At 37.1% G+C, this 21,820-nt stretch overlaps 1 protein-coding gene across 11 annotated transcripts in view; it reads right to left on the reverse strand.

The window, feature by feature from the left end:
• Nucleotides 1–1,713: 1,713 nt before the first annotated feature.
• LOC141389286 (uncharacterized) overlaps nucleotides 1,714–21,820 on the reverse strand; it is a 44,669-nt gene continuing 24,562 nt past the window's right edge. For 6 of the 11 annotated variants that reach the window (XM_073960610.1, XM_073960607.1, XM_073960606.1 and 3 more), the window contains exons 3-17: nucleotides 20,911–21,006; nucleotides 18,954–20,680; nucleotides 17,900–18,631; nucleotides 16,940–17,569; nucleotides 16,168–16,800; nucleotides 15,226–15,858; nucleotides 14,275–14,910; nucleotides 13,273–13,896; nucleotides 12,186–12,869; nucleotides 11,274–11,927; nucleotides 10,157–10,888; nucleotides 3,720–4,041; nucleotides 3,484–3,656; nucleotides 2,974–3,429; nucleotides 1,714–2,627 (exon numbers count right to left, since the gene is read on the reverse strand). In XM_073960610.1, the coding sequence (XP_073816711.1) occupies nucleotides 2,166–2,627; nucleotides 2,974–3,429; nucleotides 3,484–3,656; nucleotides 3,720–4,041; nucleotides 10,157–10,888; nucleotides 11,274–11,927; nucleotides 12,186–12,869; nucleotides 13,273–13,896; nucleotides 14,275–14,910; nucleotides 15,226–15,858; nucleotides 16,168–16,800; nucleotides 16,940–17,569; nucleotides 17,900–18,631; nucleotides 18,954–20,680; nucleotides 20,911–21,006 (9,194 nt within the window). In that variant the 3' untranslated portion in view covers nucleotides 1,714–2,165. The remainder of the gene's footprint in view (nucleotides 2,628–2,973; nucleotides 3,430–3,483; nucleotides 3,657–3,719; nucleotides 4,042–10,156; nucleotides 10,889–11,273; nucleotides 11,928–12,185; nucleotides 12,870–13,272; nucleotides 13,897–14,274; nucleotides 14,911–15,225; nucleotides 15,859–16,167; nucleotides 16,801–16,939; nucleotides 17,570–17,899; nucleotides 18,632–18,953; nucleotides 20,681–20,910; nucleotides 21,007–21,820) is intronic. The other 5 variants (XM_073960614.1, XM_073960612.1, XM_073960613.1 and 2 more) reach the window with 1 other exon arrangement.

Raw genomic sequence — 21,820 nt, forward strand, 5'->3', positions numbered from 1 at the left:
TCGGTTGATCCGTTCGAGAGTTATCGTGCTCTCCAGCCAGACAGACCGACGGACGGACATGGTTAAATGAACTCCAAATTGTCTGAAACGGATTTCGTCCAAACATACTTGGGGTCTAAAACCATTATTTCGATGAGGTACATTATGGCCGTATGAAAGTGTATATACCCTCGTTAGCATAAACGCTGATGGTATAACAATGAGTGATGATAAACCCGCTAAAAAGGCGTATAAATACGGGCTACATGGCGGTACACGCAGAACTGGCAGGCCAAGGCTTCAATGGAGCAAACAAGTTGGAAATAGAGCGGTATTCCAAAAAGCGAATCAACAAACAGAGATAAATGGATATATTTTCTTAGTTCGGCTTATGGAACAAATGTTCTGTGATGGGCCAGCTAAGTAAGTATATTTGCTTGGAACTAGTCCCAAACATATATATGCTTGGATCCAAACATATTTCTAACATATATTTTTCTGCGTGTATGTGTCTAATACACACAAACCAAGTTTCTATTAAAAATATAATTTATTATTATTTATTGCAGATAAATTCAACGACCTTTAAGTAGTATCTGTCTACAAACATTCCGGTAAGTTAATTAATAATTTCAATACCAGTTTCTTTTTTCATTCGTTCGATCGATCGATCGATCATAACTTACCTTAATCGATTTGTTATTAGAATAAAATTCATTTTTTGTTTTGGCTTTACTGTTTTTATATAGATTTATTTATTTATATTTATGAAAGTCGCATCATTAATTTATTTATATTCAAAATAAAATCTTACAAATTTGTTTTATTACACGAAAATATGTTGATGTTTGTGTTTTTTTTGGACTCAACATCGTCTAAATTCGAAAGAAAAAAAATGGCTATCTAAAAAAATGTTGTTGTTGTTATTATTGTCAAGTACTAAAGTATTTGCACAAAAAAATTGCCTGTACTAATTTTGGTCTAAAGTACATAATAAGAATGAACTAATTAATATAGGTACGTACATACATACATACAAACATACATATATACATACATATATTGGTGAAAAGTTTGGTTGGCATAACGTCTTCACTGTTTTACCAAGCAAAAACAAATATGGGGAAGGAAAACTGTGAGTAAAAATTTACAATCTTAAGCTCTAAAATAATGGAGGAAACGAAGGAAGAACAAAACGAAGTATGCCAAACGAGAATTTTTCTTTGAAGATTGAAAACATTGAACACGGACTTAGTTTGGGGTGGGGACAGAGGGGGTCTTCTTCTGTACTGGGGCCCAGCTTTTTGTAAAGGACGTGCACGGACAAATAAATTAAATGCTTTAAATAAAATTGTAGCTACAATTGTGTGCAAGTGTGTGTTCATGTGATTGTTGTAGTGTGCGTTTGTGTAATGTTTACTGCAGTAATTTTGTTGTCTGTATATCTGTCTAAATCGTCTAGGATATTGAAATCTAATCGTAAAATGGTTAGTTTACTGAAGAATTTTGCTTGAATATCGTTAAGGCTATCCTAAGAGGGAGTTAAAAGGTAAGTAAAACTCACTCAATCTCTCAATTTGGATTTTCACTCTCTCTCTAAAAATTAAAATCGTGCCTATTTGTTAATGCCTAAACTAAAAAGGATTTAAATCGCTCTCTCATTCAAAATTTTGTAATGTTTTTCCGATTTTTTACGTTTTTTTGGGGGGGTTGGGGTTAGTGTTAATAATTTCGTTTTGTTATTTTCTGTGTAAATTTTATGCGAATTATTTTTTTTTTTAATTTTTAATTTAGTTGCTAAGTTGATTGATTGGTCTCTCCTTGAACCTTGTGATGATGTGCTGATATCTCTTTTATTTTTCTTTTCGCTCTTGTGATAATGTTTTTCAAAAAAGCTGAAGTGCATCCCGAGTAAATCAAAATTCTCTCTCTCACTCTCTTGTAGGGGAAAAAAGTCTCAAACTCTCTTTTTTTCACTTAGCTGCAAGAGAACACATTACGCTGGCAAATAGTTGTATTTGTCTACATTTCATCTTCATCTTCTTTGGGCAAGGGCGAATTTTAATGTCATGGAGAATGGTTGTTGTTGTCTAATCAAGTTTATATCATATTATTTAGTAGTAGTTGTTGTTGTTGTTGTTTCAGTTGTTGTTGTTTAAAGAATTTTTGCAATGAATTCATTCAACTCAACTTTTAGTCTTTTTATTCTTATCAGCCTCTGTTTTATCCGCTGTAGCACCTTCAACACCAGCGGCTGCAGCAGCAGCTGTAGCGGCTTCTTTTTGTTCAACTGTTGCCAATGCTGTCTCAGCCATACGTTTATATTTACCCACCAGATCGGGCAAATCATAAGCAATAGCCACATCCAATTTTGTAATGGGACAACCACGGAAATATGAACAGGTCTCGGATAATTTCTTGAATTCGTACAATGGATTCAAACGGAAGAAATCACGATACACTTCGGGATCAGGCAAGTCATAACGTGAAATATTCGTCAATGTTGAGAGTCCTTCATAGATGTGATAGTTTTGTGGATTTTCAATGATCGTATCGGCAGTACGCTTCTTGTTGCCAAACAATGACTTGTGATTGTAGTAGGTATTCAAATAGCAGTCAACCATTTTGGCGTGATTACGGACGCGGACCTGAAATAAAAATAGAAATACAATATAATTATTATTTTTTATTAAATTTAAAATCAGTTGTTATTTCCAAAAAAAAAAAATATTAATTTTCACGTTAAGAAAATTTTTCGATAATATGTTTATTAATTTTCTCGTTTAGAGTTAAGCTTGATGACCCGAAATTTTTTGCAAGTGAAAAAGGAAAGCCAAGGCTCAAACCCACACAGTCACCAAATTACGTTGCCTGGTTTCGCTGTTGGTTAAGCAGCTCTTCAGACGTATCGACTGTCGAATGGCTTCTCTGTCCTAGAACTTTTCGTTTTTCAAATGCAAATGTGTTTTTTCGATAATATTATTAATTACTTACAGCAAAACGACGCGCACTGGCAATTTTATTTTCAATTCTCTTATCGACAGCAGTACGAAGATCACGCAAAAAGGCTCTTTCTTGGGCCAACAGCAGGCGAGCTGGTGAACCTTCTTGATAGGGACGACCCCACAGCGATGTTGTATAGACCAATGGTGGTTGAGCCGATGACATCAGAGGTGAAATATTCCAAATCAAAGCACTTTGTACACGCAACAATTCTTCCGGTTTCACGGTATCGGCCTTATTCAAAATAATACGTGTTTGATATTCACGACCCTTCAACTGATCCAAAATGGCTTCAGTCTCTGGACCAACATCCAATTTGGCGGGATCATAGACCAAGAAAATAATATCAGCACGATCGATAAACCATTGGCAGGCATCGTTGAAGGGGAAGAGACGTGAGACTTGTTTGCGCACTTCCAAAATACCGGGAATTTCAACAATATTAACCTAAAAATATTTAATTTTGAATTAAACCATCTTTTTTACATCTTTTATCTTTACCTTTTCCAACAATTTAATGGGCATTTTCAAGCCACGCAAACGCTCCTCCAAACCTTGGCCGAATTTCTGCAATCCCGAAAATGTATAATCGGAAGCCAATTGTGTACCATCCAAAACTTCAGTCTCATTGCCCCACATCAATATGTTGAAGTAGGCAGGTGAGGGTTCGGCACCTATAAAACACACACACACAAAACAAAATAGTATCAAAACCACTCCTACATTTCAAGACTTACCAGATCTCAAGGAATGTGGTGTGTACTCATTATCAGTCAAATAATTGATAATGGACGATTTACCACCCGACCATGGTCCCATAAACAATACCAAAGGTTTGGAGAAAATTTCCGGATCACCAAAGTGACGATTACTCAAGTCACGATATTTGTACATAACCTCCAATGGTTTAATGGCATTTTCATAGGTACGCTTGATGTCACGCAAAATAACTTCAGCAACGTTATCCAAAGCCTTTTCACGGGCATTCGATTGGTCATCAAGTTGCAACAATTCATTGATATGATCACGGCTACGACGCTGAGCAGGAATTTCACCTTCCTAATAATGGTGATGAGAAAAAAATAATTAATAGATGGAGAAAATAATACATAATGTTTCGGCAACTATATTTCCTATGTTTTTGTCTTGGAAATCTAGAGTCATTTTGGAAATTATGTTAAAATTTTGTTTGTTTTTGCGTTTCGTAAGGATTCATTTTCAATTGAAATTTAACAAATCAAACGTATTTTTTCTTATTCTTCACCGATATTAGTAAAGGGCAACATTGTAAGAGGTGAATTTGTTTTCTGTGTCAGCCTAAAAGTATGCTAGGTACGAACTTCACTAAGTTAGTAGGGAAATTTAGTTTTATTCGGGCATATTTCAATGTACGGTAGAATCCTGATAATATGTACCACGATAATTGCAAAACTTCAATAATTCCAAATATTTATCATTTTAGTTATTTCGTAGGATCATGTGTCAAAAACCTTCAGAATACCGAAAATCGGGAGATACCGTTCTATGAGGGCTATATCAAAACGTGGACCTATACTGACAAAGTTTTTGGGGGAACATTGTGTAAGCCACAAGAAGACCGAATACCAATTTCAGCCATTTCGGTGGGATATTGAGACCAAAACCAACGAAATAGCGGAAATCGGGTAATTCCCTTCTATGGAGGCTATATGAAAACTTGGACTGATGCAGCCAAACAACCTAGGAGTAATAGAAACTTATGTACCAAATTGTAAAGCTCTTTCGTAAAAATTGCGAGCTGTATCTTCATTTCAGACGGACATGGTTATATCGACATCACGCAAGGTTATCTGTTATCCAGTTTTTTGTAGATGGAACCTCTAATAATATATCATATATAATATTTTGTAATGTCTTCTTAACATAGTCAATTTGACCACGTTGTGATAGATTGTAGACTAGGGTTATGACTTTTTGACATTTTTCCTCAAAAATGATTTCCTGTAGCAGGAATGAATGAACTTTTGCCTATTAATCACTATGCTATCGTTTATTCCATTGAAATATAAAAAAAGTTCACGCACAAATCGATTTTAAAAAAATAATTTTTTGAAAAAATATATGAAATGAAAAAAAAATTTTTTTCAAAAAATTATTTTTTTGTTGCACGAATGAATAAATATAAGCCTATTAATAAATATAATAACGTTTATTTCATTGAAATATTAAAAAAGTCGCAAAAAAAGTCAGTTTAAAAAAATTTTAAATTTTTTGTTTTTTGTTAAAAAATTATATTTTTGAATAAAAGCGTTTACAACATTTTTACGATTCTGAGAATTGAAGAAAAATAGTGAGAAATAAATTTTATGTCATTTTAATTATCTCATGTGGCTCTAAAGTTTATTTTCAATTATAAATCTGTTTTCAGTGACTTCAAAAAATTGTCCATAATTTTGATAAATTCAAATTTTAAAATCATTTTGTGCGTGAGGTTTTTTCACCGAATCACCTTATAATTAGGATTTTATGTAATCTTATGGCAAAACTCATCACGCTATGATACAGGGATATGAGGTTGTAAAAAAGTCATAACCCTATTGTAGACTTTAATCGATCATGTTCAAGGAAGATCGTTTCGAGGACCAAAAATAGACTTGCAGCAAAGGTACGTACCCGATTAAATATCTGTAAGCTTTAATCACTACAGATAGCCACAGAATATTCCACTCAACTAACTGGCCCAAATAGCCCAGTCAAAATAGACATGCGTATAAGGGGGAAATACCAAAAATTCCCACAGAGCTGAAATTTTGGAGGAGAGCTAGGGTTCATCATTAGAAGCAACGTCCTAAAAGTCCCCCATGTGTGCAAAGCAAGTTATTCGGGGTCAAAGATCATTTTTGGAGGCATTATTCAGTTTTTTAATTTTTCTCAAAACGGTAAGTCTTAGCAAAAGCCGACTAAAGTAAAAGTTGTAGATTCAATAATTGTCTACAAGACTGGTCTTTATGATTTAAAAAAAAAAACACTTACCATTTTCGAGATATCGCGATCTAAAGGTCAAATAAAAAATTACGCGACATTATGAGGAGAATGGAAAAAAAGAGTTTTCGTTGGGGTCGTTCCCGTTGGGCTTTCGATTACACATGTGGGTTAAATGGGCTATTTTTGCATAAAATGACTTTAACATTGAATAAATCTACTAAACGCACTCCGATTTTGTTGGATTTTTTTTTAAAAGATAGGTATAATTTCGTTCTTCAAGAAAATATATAATTTTTGGGGGGACAGACCCGGTTACTTCGCTTATTTTAGCCGGTTCGTCTGAATATGTGCATATTTCCCTTATAAGTACATAAAAAGCATGTGTTTTTTTAGAACAGCTATAACTCAAGAATGGTTCCTTCTAGGAACAAAATTATTAAGATCAAACTTGTAGACAATTTTTCAGTCTACAATATTTACTTTAGTTACTTTTTGATTAGATCAACCGTTTTCAAAAAATAAATCCGAAAACCTAAAAATTGAGCTTAACTCTAAACGAGAAAATTAATAAAATCATTAAAAAAAATGATCTTCGCCCTAACAGGCAAAATTTCAAAAAATAAAAAATAGGCTGAGCCCGGCTGGGATTTGAACCCACGTCCTTGAAAACATATCAAAAAAATGTTGTCACGGCGTGTTAGCGTTCAAAGCCAAAACTGATAACTTCAAAGGCATCGCAAAAAGCGGTTGTTGTGAAGAAAATACATTTCAAAACGGCCAAATATCCGTTAATGTATAAAAACACATTTGCATTTGAAAAACGATAAGTTCTAGGACAGAGAAGCCATTACATAGTCGATACGTCCGAAGATTTGCTTTACCACCAATGAAACCAGGTAACGTAATTTGGTGACTATGTGGGTTCGAGTCCATGGCTTTCCTTTTTCACTTGCAAATAATTTCAGATCATTAAGCTTAACTCTAAACGAGAAAATTAATAAAATCATTAAAAAAAATGATCTTCGCCCTAACAGGCAAAATTTCAAAAAATAAAAAATAGGCTGAGCCCGGCTGGGATTTGAACCCACGTCCTTGAAAACATATCAAAAAAATGTTGTCACGGCGTGTTAGCGTTCAAAGCCAAAACTCATAACTTCAAAGGCATCGCAAAAAGCGGTTGTTGTGAAGAAAATACATTTCAAAACGGCCAAATATCCGTTAATGTATAAAAACACATTTGCATTTGAAAAACGATAAGTTCTAGGACAGAGAAGCCATTACATAGTCGATACGTCCGAAGATTTGCTTTACCACCAATGAAACCAGGTAACGTAATTTGGTGACTATGTGGGTTCGAGTCCATGGCTTTCCTTTTTCACTTGCAAATAATTTCAGATCATTAAGCTTAACTCTAAACGAGAAAATTAATAAAAATTGACAATTGACCAGACATTGCGACAAATCTTGAAAAATACTCAAGAGATGAATTTCGCCACTTACCATCTTTTTCTCGATTATAGGTCAGACTTAGACAGTTCTTTACGTTCATTCCAAGTCATGTTGAATTTGATATCCATGAAAAGCTCATTACATTTTATAAGACATGGTAGAACAATATAAGTTAAGAGAAATACCCATCTGATTGAATTGGTCTGTAATGTTATAGTACGGTTAAACTAGAGTTTTTTGCCGGGTTAACCCACTTCGAGAGGATTTATTTGACGTTTGCGCTACGGAATTGACATTTGAAATCCAAACCCACTGCCTTTTCCGGTTAAGTGTAACCGGGGTATTAGTGTCAAATTCCGTACGACATTTTATTGCTCTGTTCCAGAACCTGCAAGAAGCTACTATTTTTTACGACCATAACATTTTTTCCTTTATGTTATCGGAAAAAATAGTAAAAATTAGTAGATTATTGCAGTTCTGGAACAGACCATATATTTTTATTTCTATTTTAATTCGAAAGCTCATACCTATATATGTACGTCCCTATAACCAGGGCGTGTGTGGTGAAAAAAGTAGAACACATGTATTCTTATGAGAACTACCGAAATACGTCGAGCGTATACCTTTTGTAAGTTGAACAAATTTAACTTTGACAGAACGTTATTGTTTGTATGTGTGTGCGTGTTTTTGTATTTTGAAAACAAAAGCCCAACAAAACCTGAAATCCAGTTAATTGCAAAGGAAAATTATTTATTTTACGAATGAAAATATTTAAATAAGTTTTGGTCGCGGATTTTGTGTTTTAAATGTGATTCTGTACTCAACGTATTTGGGTAATACGGACGCTCAAAGAGCGTTGTTGTGGTAGAAAGGAGAAATATTTATGTACGTCCCGTCGTTATTTAGGTTTAGCAGTAATATATATATATATATTAGGGATATTTATTTTTTGAGGAAAAAATATATCGTTCCGAAAAAAAATATTTCCCATAAAGACTTCTTCATATCAACGACATGTAACCTCCTCCAAGTCCGAATCACGTGCCGCACACTAAACACCACTTATAGAGGCTGCAAAACATTTGTTAATATGTGTGATATTTTGTTAAATTTGAAGAAATAAAGCCCTAATAAACATTTGCTTCTTTGATTTCAATAACAAAAGATTGAAACAGCTTCTCCTTTTCAAGGAATTTCCAGCGATCCCAAACAATTTTGCAAGAATTCTACTATCTGTGAAAAATTATGCATTTAGTGGAATAATTGGGAAACATTCAAATTGAAAATGTAACGAATTTTCATTCATGTTTTCCAAAATATTCAATCAAATGCGAAAAATTATTAGTTTTTTAAATTCCAATAATTTTTAGACATTTCCTTATTTTTTTTACATATACCGTTGACACTAACAGTACAAACAAAAACAAATTTCTATGTGGTTGTTGTTGAGTTGTATTTGTTGTAGTATTTACTTTACCTTCTTTGTTCTGCCATGTTTATAAGACAACATTAACTGATGACAGGATTTCAGTTAAAATAATAAAGAACCTCTCAGAATAGTTTAGTACCAAAGGAGATTTCAGACAAGGATACAATATTTCGTGTGACCTATTCAATATTCTGCTGGACAAATCCACATGTTAATTGATCACTAAAAGAAGTAACTGATACATTTAAAAAGCCGAAAGAGAATCTGCTAATGTGGGTCCCGGCAGTAAACGGCGACAAGACCAAATTTATGGTATCGTCGCGAAATGCGTCAGCAGACACCACTTGCAGAGAAGTTTTTCATGGCTGAAATACTCAGGAAATGCAATCCAGCATTACACTGAGGGGATTATTCATACAGTGGTCGTACGTTACATTTATGGTGGAACAGAAAATTCACCTCTATAAATACACCTCGGTGATTATTAACTTCAGCCAAAAAGTATACCTTCATTTTTATAACAATTGATCACGCTTTGTTTAAAAAGTATGTAAAGTACATACATACATATTATATTTATTTTATTTATGATGATGTTTGACAGATATTTTCAAATACCAAATCAAATCGCGATAGCGCCATTATTATGACTATATATGGCAGTATAAACGTAGATAAATCAATAAACACAATTTCCAAAGATGTATAGATTTCCAAAACTATTAACTACATTTTTTCTACTAAAGGAAAGCGGGTACTTAATGTCTAATTACAATCAAATCAAAAGCTTTGCATGCAAATAGAAGCGGTCTAAATTTGTAATAAGATATGTATGTTCACCCAGCTATTACTGCAATGGAACGATCGTATGCTGGAAGGATTTTAGCTATAATACCCAGGTAGAATTGAGGTAATAAGAATTTTTTAAATCAATAAGGGAAATGTCATATAACATGATTGGCGATGTTCAACATTTCTAATAAATAAATAATTGTGATATTGGTAGCGGCAATAAAACTAAACAACGCTTGTGAAGTTATATAACTAAAGGTATAAAAATGTTGTAATTTTTTTTAAAAATAACTGTATGTTTTTATAAAATCACATGAGAAGGTAAATGATATAATTTTTCGGTAGATGTTCTTCAAAATATACCCAATTATTGAAATGAATAAGAACGAGAGAACGAGAGCAACCTGTAAACTTCAAATAAAACAAACGAATGATGAGAAAAAAGAACATAATTGCAAATAAATTACAGTGATACAAAAGGGAAATGTTTAAAAAATTCAAAAAATACATAATTCAGGTTTGGAATAATTTCAATCTTACCCACAGTAATTCATCTTCTGGACGAGTTTCGATATCATCGAGCTCACCATCACTATCATCCTCTTCATTTAGCAAACCATCACCGTCACGATCGACATCATGTTCATTGGGCACACCATCACCATCGATATCCTCGTCCTGATAATTTGGTATACCATCACCATCAATATCATCATCCTCTTGATTTGGTACACCATCACCATCTTTATCTTCATCCACATCATCGGGTATGCCATCACCATCCATGTCACTTTGTTTTTCCGTTAAATCACGTTTGGCCCGTTTAATTGCCTTTGCTTGCATGGCTGTGGGTTCATGCTCGTCGTCATCATGTTGATTTGGTATACCATCACCATCGATATCTTTGTCCACAGTATTTGGTATGCCATCGCCATCCATGTCGGCATCCATTTCATTGAGCAGAACATCGCCATCAATATCTGAATCATCATCGTTGAGTATACCATCACCATCTGTATCAAGGCTAGCGGGTTCCTCATCATTTGGCAGGCCATCACCATCAATGTCATGATCTTTTTCATTGTCAATGCCATCACCATCGATATCTTCATCGACAGTATTGAGTTTTCCATCACCATCGATATCGGTGTCTTCGTGCGCCGGTATGCCATCACCATCGACATCATAGTCCTTTTGATTGGGTATACCATCACCATCCATATCGGGATCCTGGGCATTGGGTATGCCATCACCATCAATGTCGAGATCAACCTTCCATATTTCAAGGATATTCATTATGAATTTTATTCTAACGGTTTTAATTCAACATCAACAAAACTCCTTAACGGCAAATTAGGATATTTTTTTTGGGACCAGGATGGGTTTGGAAAAGTGCTATTGTGCTGTTAAGCTTAAGGTAGACATTTTAGATAACCAAACCAAATAAAAACTTAACAAAGGGATAAACAAATGAACGTTTGCTCTGTGACCAGCATATTTTCCGAGCATGATAAGAGAAGTAAGACCAACGTTGTTTTGAATTTACGAAAATGTAACACTGTTTCCTCTCGGCGAGAGGTTTATGATACGAATGGTGTGATAGAACACAATCAATCAACCAACCAACCAATGAATCAAATTCAAACTCAAATCTTACCCGCACAACTTTCTTGTCATCTGCCTCACCATCATGATCATCACGATCGTTGGGTACTCCATCACCATCACGATCCGTATCAAGATGATTGGGCACACCATCACCATCTATGTCCACATCTAGATGGTTTGGAATGCCATCTCCGTCGATGTCATCATCTTCGTGATTCGGCACCCCATCACCATCGCTATCATCATCCCGATGATCGGGTATACCATCACCATCCATGTCACGATGATCATCATCGTGGACATTTGGCACTCCATCGCCATCAATGTCTTTGTCATGGACATTTGGCACTCCATCACCATCCATATCTTCATCCAAATCATTGGGTATGACATCACCATCGATATCCTCATCATCATCGTTGGGTATGCCATCACCATCAATGTCCAGACTTTTGGGTTCATGTTCATTCGATAGGCCATCGCCATCTACATCGTGATCTTTTTCATTAACAATACCATCCCCATCTATATCCTCATCTTCATGATTCAAGGTGCCATCACCATCAATATCGGGATCGGCATGACTTGGCAAACCATCACCATCCATATCATTGTCCTCATGATTCAGAATGCCATCGCCATCCATATCGGTGTCATGGACATTGGGAATACCATCACCATCGATGTCATGATCTCTGGAAATCTTCCGTAGGGTTGAAATTTTAATTTTCTGCTTTTTAATTCAACACAACAAATGAAACAAAAATGCTAAGAGATAGCAGGTGAGACATGAGGGATACTGAAATGCCCGCCCAGGAAAACAATGACAAAACGTGGTTGGTTTCGTTTTCTCATGGAGCGACTGACTGACTGAAGTGTAGGTGTTGATCTTTTTCTTGATTTGTTTGTTTGTCCGGCGAAGGAAATGATCCAAACCACAACTGATTTGTTTATATCTTACCCGTGTTGTTGATTTTTTATCCGCTTTCTTGTCCTTGTCATGCACATAACCACCCTCATGTTCATCATGCTCGTTGGCTATACCATCACCATCGCGGTCAACATCACGATGATTGGGTACACCATCACCATCGATGTCATCGTCTTGGTGATTCGGTATGCCATCACCATCAATGTCATCATCTTTGTGATTTGGTATACCATCACCATCCCGATCGTCATCCAGGCAATCTGGTATTCCATCACCATCCATATCTGGATGATCATCATCATGGGCATTGGGCACACCATCACCATCTATGTCCTTGTCGTGCACATTTGGTATACCATCACCATCCATATCTTCATCCAATTCATTTGGTATCACATCTCCATCAATGTCCTCGTCATCATCATTGGGTATGCCATCACCATCTATGTCCAGACTGGCCGGTTCGTGTTCATTCGATAAACCATCACCATCGACATCGTGATCTTTCTCATTCAAAATGCCATCTCCATCGATATCGTCATCCTCATGGTTCAGGGCACCATCACCATCGATATCGGGATCTGCATGGCTGGGCAAGCCATCGCCATCCATGTCAATATCTTCATGATTTAATATGCCATCACCATCCATATCGGTGTCATGGGCATTGGGTATCCCATCGCCGTCAATATCACTGCCATGTCCTCTGGAAATCTTCCATAATGTCGATATTTAATACTCAAATTTATTTCCAAAAAAAAGAACAAATACAAAATTCTGTTTCAAGTGTCAAGCAGTGGACGCGAGTCCACCAAAAGAACTGAACTTTGTGCAACGAAAAACACAACAAAAGTATAAAAAATGGAAAATTGTTTCGGTGTACGGAACTAGATCCACAAACAAGTTAAGACCCAGAGTGTTAAGAAGAGAAAACCAAATAAAATAGAGAACAGAATTTTGATGTAAAAGTTACAAGACATATAGAGAGAGAGAATGAAAGAAATAGAGCAATTTGTTCGATCTGTAAGAATTCACTCGCATGAGAAGAAAGTAAGTATCCGTGTTGTAACTGACCGTGATAGTGACCATGGAAGCGTGGTAGTGTCAAATGTCTTACCCGTTTCTTTTTAATCTTATCATCTGGCTCCCCATCACTGTGATCCTGTTCATTGTGGAAACCATCTCCATCTCGATCTATATCTCGCTCATTGGGTATACCATCACCATCAATATCATCGTCTTTCTGATTTGGAATACCATCGGCATCTATATCGTCATCATGATGATCCGGTATACCATCTGCATCCATATCACGATGATCTATGTCTTGGACATTTGGTACCCCATCGCCATCAATATCTCGGTCACGTACATTGAGAATACCATCACCATCCATATCTTCATCCAATTCATTGGGTATAACATCACCATCAATATCTTCATCATCATCATTGGGTATGCCATCACCATCCAAGTCAAGACTCTTCGGTTCCTCATCATTTGGCATACCATCACCATCTAGATCATGATCCATTTCGTTTGCAATGCCATCGCCGTCGATATCTTCATCTTCGAAATTTGGAGTTCCATCACCATCAATGTCAGAATCTTCGGCAGTGGGAATGCCATCGCCATCGGCATCATTATCTTCTTGATTGAGAATGCCATCACCATCCATGTCCGTATCGTGGACATTTGGTATGCCATCGCCATCAATGTCACTAGCGACACCTCTGGAAATCTTCCCAAAAGTTGATATTTAATACTCGGTTTTACAAAACGCCAAAACAAAACAAGGAAATGCAACTCTGGTCGTCATATTAGACCCATATTTTTCGGGGCGGGGGTAGATAGATAAGTAAAGGGAGAAAATGTCTTCCATGATAATTGAGTGGAGTGTCATAATGTGTTTTATCTTCGTATTTTCTGAGACAGGTTTCCGAGTACTGATTTTATTAGCAATGGTTAATTCTGTAACTGTGTCCTTAGTTTGTTCTTGGGATCGTTCTGATTTATGTAGTCCGAACACGTCAAAATATTCAGATACATGACCACCACCTTCGTCGTTTGGGGGGATTTTCTCAAACAACATTTCTTTTTGCAAAATTTCAATTCTTACCCGTGGCGATTTGTGCGCTGCCTTCTTTTTATCATCTGCCTCACCATCACTGTCGTCTTGATGATTATGGAATCCATCGCCATCACGATCAATATCGTGGTCATTGGGGATACCATCCCCGTCTATGTCGTCGTCCAAGTGATTTGGAATACCATCCTGATCAATGTCATCATCGTGATGATCTGGTACACCATCACCATCCATATCACGATGATCCTTATCCTGTACATTTGGCACTCCATCACCATCTATATCCTTGTCGCGTACATTCAATATGCCATCTCCATCCATATCTTCATCCAGTTCATTGGGTATAACATCACCATCAATGTCTTCATCGTCGTCATTGGGTATGCCATCACCATCGAGATCTAGACTCGTAGGTTCTTCGTCATTTGACATGCCATCACCATCAACATCGTGATCTTTTTCATTGGCTATACCATCACCATCAATGTCATCATCTTCATGATTGGGAGTGCCATCACCATCAATGTCAGAATCTTGGTCGGTGGGTATTCCATCACCATCGGCATCGAAATCCTCGTGATTCAGAATACCATCGCCATCCATATCAGTATCCTGTACATTGGGAATACCATCGCCATCAATGTCACTATCATGTCGTCTGGAAGTCTTCCCATAAAAATAAAATTTAACACAAAACAAACAAAAATACAAAACTGTTGAGTTATCCTATGGACTGAGTACGGTAACCAACTTTTCTTTTTTAAAGATTACAACAAGAATAGTGCCAAGAAAAAAACATGAATAAATTTTCCAAAATAAGAAGACAAGAATTTGTACCGATCCAAAATGAAGGAAAACGAAAAATTATGTTTAACCCCAAGAGTTCACATTTGAGGATAATAGAAATGAGCCAGTGGAAATAGAAGATAGAGGAGTCTCCATAGAAAAGAAAGTGTTTAGAGTCTCCTTTCTGAGTCTTACCAATTTCACTTTAACACCTAACTTCTTATCATCTGATTCACCATCCCGCATATCTTTTTCATTTGGCACTCCATCACCGTCACGATCCTTGTCTTTGCTATTTGGCAAACCATCACCATCAATATCATCATCCCGATCATTGGGCAAACCATCACCGTCCATGTCGTCATCATGTTCATCCAGAATGCCGTCGTCATCCAAATCATCATGATCCTCGTCGTGGAGGTTCGGCACACCATCGCCATCAATGTCGTTATCCTTGACATTTGGCACACCATCCCCATCCATGTCTTCATCCAATTCATTGGGTATGACATCGCCATCAATATCATCATCTTCATCGTTAGGTATGCCATCTTTATCGAAATCCAAATTCGTGGGTTCTTCTTTATCTGACAAACCATCGCCATCATCATCCTCATCTTTTTCATTTGCAATGCCATCTCCATCAATGTCCTCATCTTCGCTATTCAGTTTGCCATCTCCATCGATATCTGTATCTTGGCCAATGGGTATGCCATCACCATCTACGTCTGCATCCATGTGATTTAAAATGCCATCACCATCCATGTCATTGTCTTTATTATTGGGTATACCATCACCATCCAAATCATGATCATGAACTCTGGAAATCTTCCAGAAAAGGACAATTTAATACTACAAACTTACGCACACATACACACACACACATAGTATAGATATGAAGGAAGTTATGAACAACGTTAGAGATAGAATAGTTTCGGTTTTCGAGTTTAAACTGGAAGCCAATACAAAGTTTATCATTTCAAATTTCAATTCGGGTTTCTTGGTTTGTATTTTGTAGAAATGTGACTGAGAGATACTTGTTTTGTTACTGAAATTCTGAATGCCATTTTGTTACAAAAGATGTGTATTATGTCAACAGAGGAGATCGATCCATGGAAGAAGAGCTTCATGCCTTACCCGTTTTAATTTATGTTTTGATTTTTTATCATCTGCCTCCCAATCACGACGATCTTTTTTATTTGGAATGCCATCACCATCGCGATCAGTATCATGTACATTTGGTATACCATCACCATCGATATCGGTATCTTTGTGATTTGGAATGCCATCACCATCGATATCATCATCATGCTCATCGATAATGCCATCACCATCGCTATCACGATGATCATCATCATGATAGTTGGGTATACCATCGCCATCCATATCTTTGTCACGTATATTCGGCATACCATCACCATCCATATCTTCATCCAGCTCATTTGGAATGTCATCACCATCGATATCATGATCATCGTCATTTTCAATACCATCGTTATCGATGTCAAGGCTAACAGGCTCTTCGGCATTTACGATGCCATCGCCATCTATATCTTCATCCAGCTCATTGGCAATACCATCACCATCTACATCATCATCCTCACTATTTGCCTTGCCATCGCCATCTATATCTGAGTCTGCGGCCGTTGTCAAACCATCGCCATCTACATCAGCATCTTCGTGATTGAGTATGCCATCACCATCCATGTCGTTGTCTTTGTGATTGGGTATACCATCGCCGTCTAAGTCATTGGCACGAACTCTAGAAATCTTCCATAAAATCAAAAGTTAATTCTTAATATTTCTTCGACGGACGGAAAAGTGTGAAATGGTTGTTGGTTGGCTGTGGTAAATGACTGCAACTGTATTCTGTTTACTGTTTGTGTCGTCGTTGTGTTTCAAACCTTACCCGTTTCGATTTGCTTCTTTCCCACTTCTTATCATCAGCCTCATAATCACGAGTATCCTTTACATTTGGTATACCATCTCCATCACGATCCGTGTCTTGTGGATTTGGTATACCATCGCCATCTATATCATGATCTTTTTCATTTGGTATACCATCACCATCGATATCATCGTCATGCTGATCGATAACACCATCCTTATCAAGATCACGATGATCGTCATCGTGTAGATTAGGCACTCCATCGCCATCTATATCACGATCACGTAAATTAAGTACACCATCACCATCCATATCTTCATCCAGTTCATTGGGTATCACATCACCATCGATATCATTGTCTTCATCATTTGGTATGCCATCGTTATCGATATCTAGGGAATGTGGTTCTTGCTCATTTGGCATGCCATCACCATCCACATCACGATCTCTTTCATTCGAAATACCATCACCGTCGATATCATCGTCTTCGGCATTAGGTTTGCCATCACCATCGATGTCGGAATCTTCATCGGTGGGTATACCATCACCATCGACATCATTGTCTTCCATATTGACAATGCCATCGCCATCCATATCGTAATCGTGTTCATTGGGAATACCGTCACCATCGATGTCCTTGCCTCTGGAAATCTTCCAATTGTTTGTATTTAATAAAAATACATTATGAAGGAAAAATGTTCATGTTCATGAAGAAGTGTAACGCTCAAAGATTTTCAAAATCATATTTCTTTTTTTTTTTTTTTGCAGTGAAATTGTGTAAATTTGTGCTAATAGAAACATTCCACAGTGAAAGAAGTATTTAATTGTTTAACAGTGAATTTAAAATGTTCTCATTTCTTGCTCATAATCATGTGATGTGCCGAAACGTGCAGAAGAATAGAGTGCCATAAAAGAAGTGATCGTTGTGGGCGGGTCTCTTGTGAATTAAGAAAAACAACAATATAACCCCATGATTCTTACCCATTTCTTGTCGTCATGTTCACCATCGTTGTCATCTCGTTCGTTTGGCAAACCATCTCCATCGCGATCAGCATCACGTTCATTTGGTATACCATCACCATCAATATCGGCATCATCTTTATTCGGTATGCCATCACCATCGACATCATCGTCCTGATGGTTGGGTACTCCATCACCATCACGATCATCATCCCTGTGATCTGGTATGCCATCACCATCCATGTCATGATGATCATCATCATGTTTATTGTGCACACCATCTCCATCAACATCCTGATCATGGGCATTGGATATACCATCTCCATCCATGTCATCATCTAAATCATTGGGTGTATTATCCCCATCAATGTCATCGTCTTCATCATTGGCAACACCGTCACCATCGATGTCGTTATCTTTTTCATTGGATACACCATCACCATCGATGTCTTCGTCCATGTGGTTTGGAGTGCCATCGCCATCAATATCACTGTCCAAGTGATTTGGCGTTCCATCACCATCGATATCATTGTCTAAGTGATTGGGAGTGCCATCACCGTCAATATCATTGTCCAAATGGTTTGGTGTACCATCACCGTCTATATCGTTGTCTTCCGCGGCGGGAATACCATCACCATCCATGTCATCGTCTTCATGATTGGCCACACCATCACCATCCATGTCATCATCGTGAATGTTTGGAATGCCATCGCCATCAATGTCGTTGGGATCTCCACGACTTTTGCTGGAAACCTTCCATAATAATACTCAAATTCTTTTACTATAGTATAGAGCAAACGTTTAAGGGATACATAATTCCTATAAACATTTTCCTAATAAAAATCTTCCCATCAACAAAAGTTGATACTGCACATTTAAATTTGCCCTTACATATATCGCAGCCACCAATCATTTTAAAGTTGATACTACCCATTTTAATTACAATCCCTCCAAAACCCAACCCATCGATCGCTCTACCCTTGTTTTTTTCTCCAGGATGTAGTACGCTCTAATACTTTCTACAAGCTGGCAAAGCGCTCTAAAGCAGGACGATTTACATAAATTTAAATCTTACCCATAATAATTCATCTTCTGGCTTAGTATCTTCTTCTTCGGTCTTGACCTCATCATCAGGTTTACCATCTCCATCGTCATCGCTGTCCTCGTGGTTGGGTACACCATCACCATCAATATCTTCATCTTGATGATTGGGAATACCATCACCATCAATGTCTTCATCTTTGTGATTGGGAATGCCATCACCATCACGGTCATCATCTTCATCATCGGGAATACCATCACCATCAAGATCACCAATACTGCGTTTGGAACGAGCACTTGGTTGGACATCAGCCTGTTCATAAGCATCTTCATCATGGGGATTTGGAATGCCATCGCCATCAATGTCTTTATCACTGGTATTGGGAACACCATCACCATCCATATCGGCATCAACCTCATTGTGGACAACATCACCATCTATGTCATGATCATCATCATTGGTAATGCCATCATTGTCGACATCCAAACTCTTGGGTTCTTCTTCATTTGGCAAACCGTCACCATCGACATCGTGATCCTCTTCATTGGGAATACCATCTCCATCGATATCTTGGTCCTGATCGTTGGGAATACCATCACCATCGATATCACTATCCTGGTCATTTGGTATACCATCACCATCAATATCATTATCTTGGTCATTGGGAATGCCATCACCATCGATGTCATTATCCTCTGTATTGGGGATACCATCACCATCAATATCATCATCTTCGTGATTAGGAATGCCATCACCATCGATATCGTCATCTTCGTGATTGGGAATGCCATCACCATCAATATCATCATCTTCATGGTTAGGGATACCATCACCATCAATATCATCATCTTGATCGTTGGGAATACCATCACCATCGATGTCATCATCCTGATCATTAGGTATACCATCACCATCGATATCATCATCTTGATCATTGGGAATGCCATCGCCATCGATATCATCATCTTCGGTATTGGGAATGCCATCTCCATCAATATCATCATCTTCATGGTTAGGGATACCATCACCATCAATATCATCATCTTCATGGTTAGGGATACCATCACCATCGATATCATCATCTTCATGATTGGGAATACCATCACCATCGATATCATCATCTTCGGTATTGGGAATACCATCACCATCAATATCATCATCCTGGTCATTGGGAATGCCATCACCATCCATATCATCATCTTCATCATTTGGAATGCCATCACCGTCTATGTCATTATCACTGACATTGCGTACACCATCACCGTCAATATCGCCATCAACAACATTGGCCACACCATCGCCATCCATATCAGAATCGACAACATTTTCAACACCATCACCATCCAAATCAGTATCAGCAACATTGGCAACACCATCACCATCTATATCGGCATCATGTACATTTGCCACACCATCGCCATCCATGTCAGAGTCCTTGACATTGGGTATGACGTCACCGTCAATATCTTCATCATTGACATTTAAAACGCCATCACCATCCATATCTTCATCTTGTTCGTTGGGTATGACATCACCATCGATGTCATTGTCCTGTTCATTTGGAATGCCATCACCGTCCAAATCGACCGGAGCCTTTACCTCTTCCAAAGAATCTACATCGGCAATTTCAACAGTTTCCTTTTCGTCAACATGAACAGGTTGATCTCCCTGCATTTCACCGGACTCTCCATATTGTTCGTTAGCTTTATTCGTTTCATCTTCTCCACCGGAAGTCGTATCGGGACTAGGGATTAATGTTTCTGTAAGTTAAATGGAAAATAATGTGTTTTTAGTTTGGCTACATTGGGGCTTTGAATGAACCCAGCAAAATACTCATTACATTAGTAGCGCAAAATAAGTGGTGGTTTCTAAAAGTCGTGACTACTTATTTTAGTGGCCAACAAATAATCACTTATTTTACGTGTCATTTGCCCTTGTTAAAATAATGGTTTTGTAATGAGTATTTTTGCTGAGAAGGGTTGTTACTTACCTTTATCATCACCTGTTTTTAATTCGTTAATAGCCTTTTCAATATAAGGACGGCATTCGGATTCAGTAGGTCCAACTTCAGAGCTAGCTAACACATCTGTAAAGATAGAGAGAGAAAATTAAAAACAATAGAATGAATTTAGACAACGACTTGTAGGAGATACACATAGACTGAAAATTCTGGACTTGGCAACATGACATCTACACAATTGGTTCTTTCTTTGACTATGATACAAGGGTTGTAGATTGGTCCTTAAACACATAATATTGTATCAGTTTCAGTTCTCAAGTTTCATTTCGTGTTCACAGAACATAAATAGCTATCCCGACTTCATTTCTGCCGTCATGAAGTTCCTTTAAGAACTGAACAATTCAATAGCTACAATTTATACGTTGACTGGCCTTTCATTAATATAATGCAAATTAACTTCTTCATTATCAATATTTTCTTATATTTAAATATTTTCGTGGATTAAAATTATTGTTCTGTTCTACAACCTGATAAATTTATGCTCGGCAACACAACTTTCAAGTGTCTACTACTTTTGAAAATTCAACAATTTTTTCTTTATATATTTGCAAAAACAACTTTACTAAGCACACAGCTTAACTCTGCTAGCACACAGCTTTCCATTGCATCTTTTCTAAGTGACGGTTTCAGTTCGCGTTCTGAATTACAACAAACAGACTGCCTCAAAATTCTCGGGAATTTGTATGCCCAATCGCTTATCGTTACCAATGTTTCTATCGCAAACTATCGATAGTCGGACTATCGTTTTGATCACTGTCGTAAAGCTTTGTTTATATCGGACTCAAAAGCAGTTATGTTTTAAATAATTCGCAAAAACATGCTTGAGAGAATATAACAATGATCCTCCAGATGCTAGTGGAAGTACAAATTGTTCAATATA

The sequence above is a fragment of the Musca autumnalis genome, unplaced genomic scaffold, assembly GCF_047663935.1.
Source record: "Musca autumnalis isolate F117 unplaced genomic scaffold, ASM4766393v1 scaffold_1, whole genome shotgun sequence".
NCBI lineage: Eukaryota > Metazoa > Arthropoda > Insecta > Diptera > Muscidae > Musca > Musca autumnalis.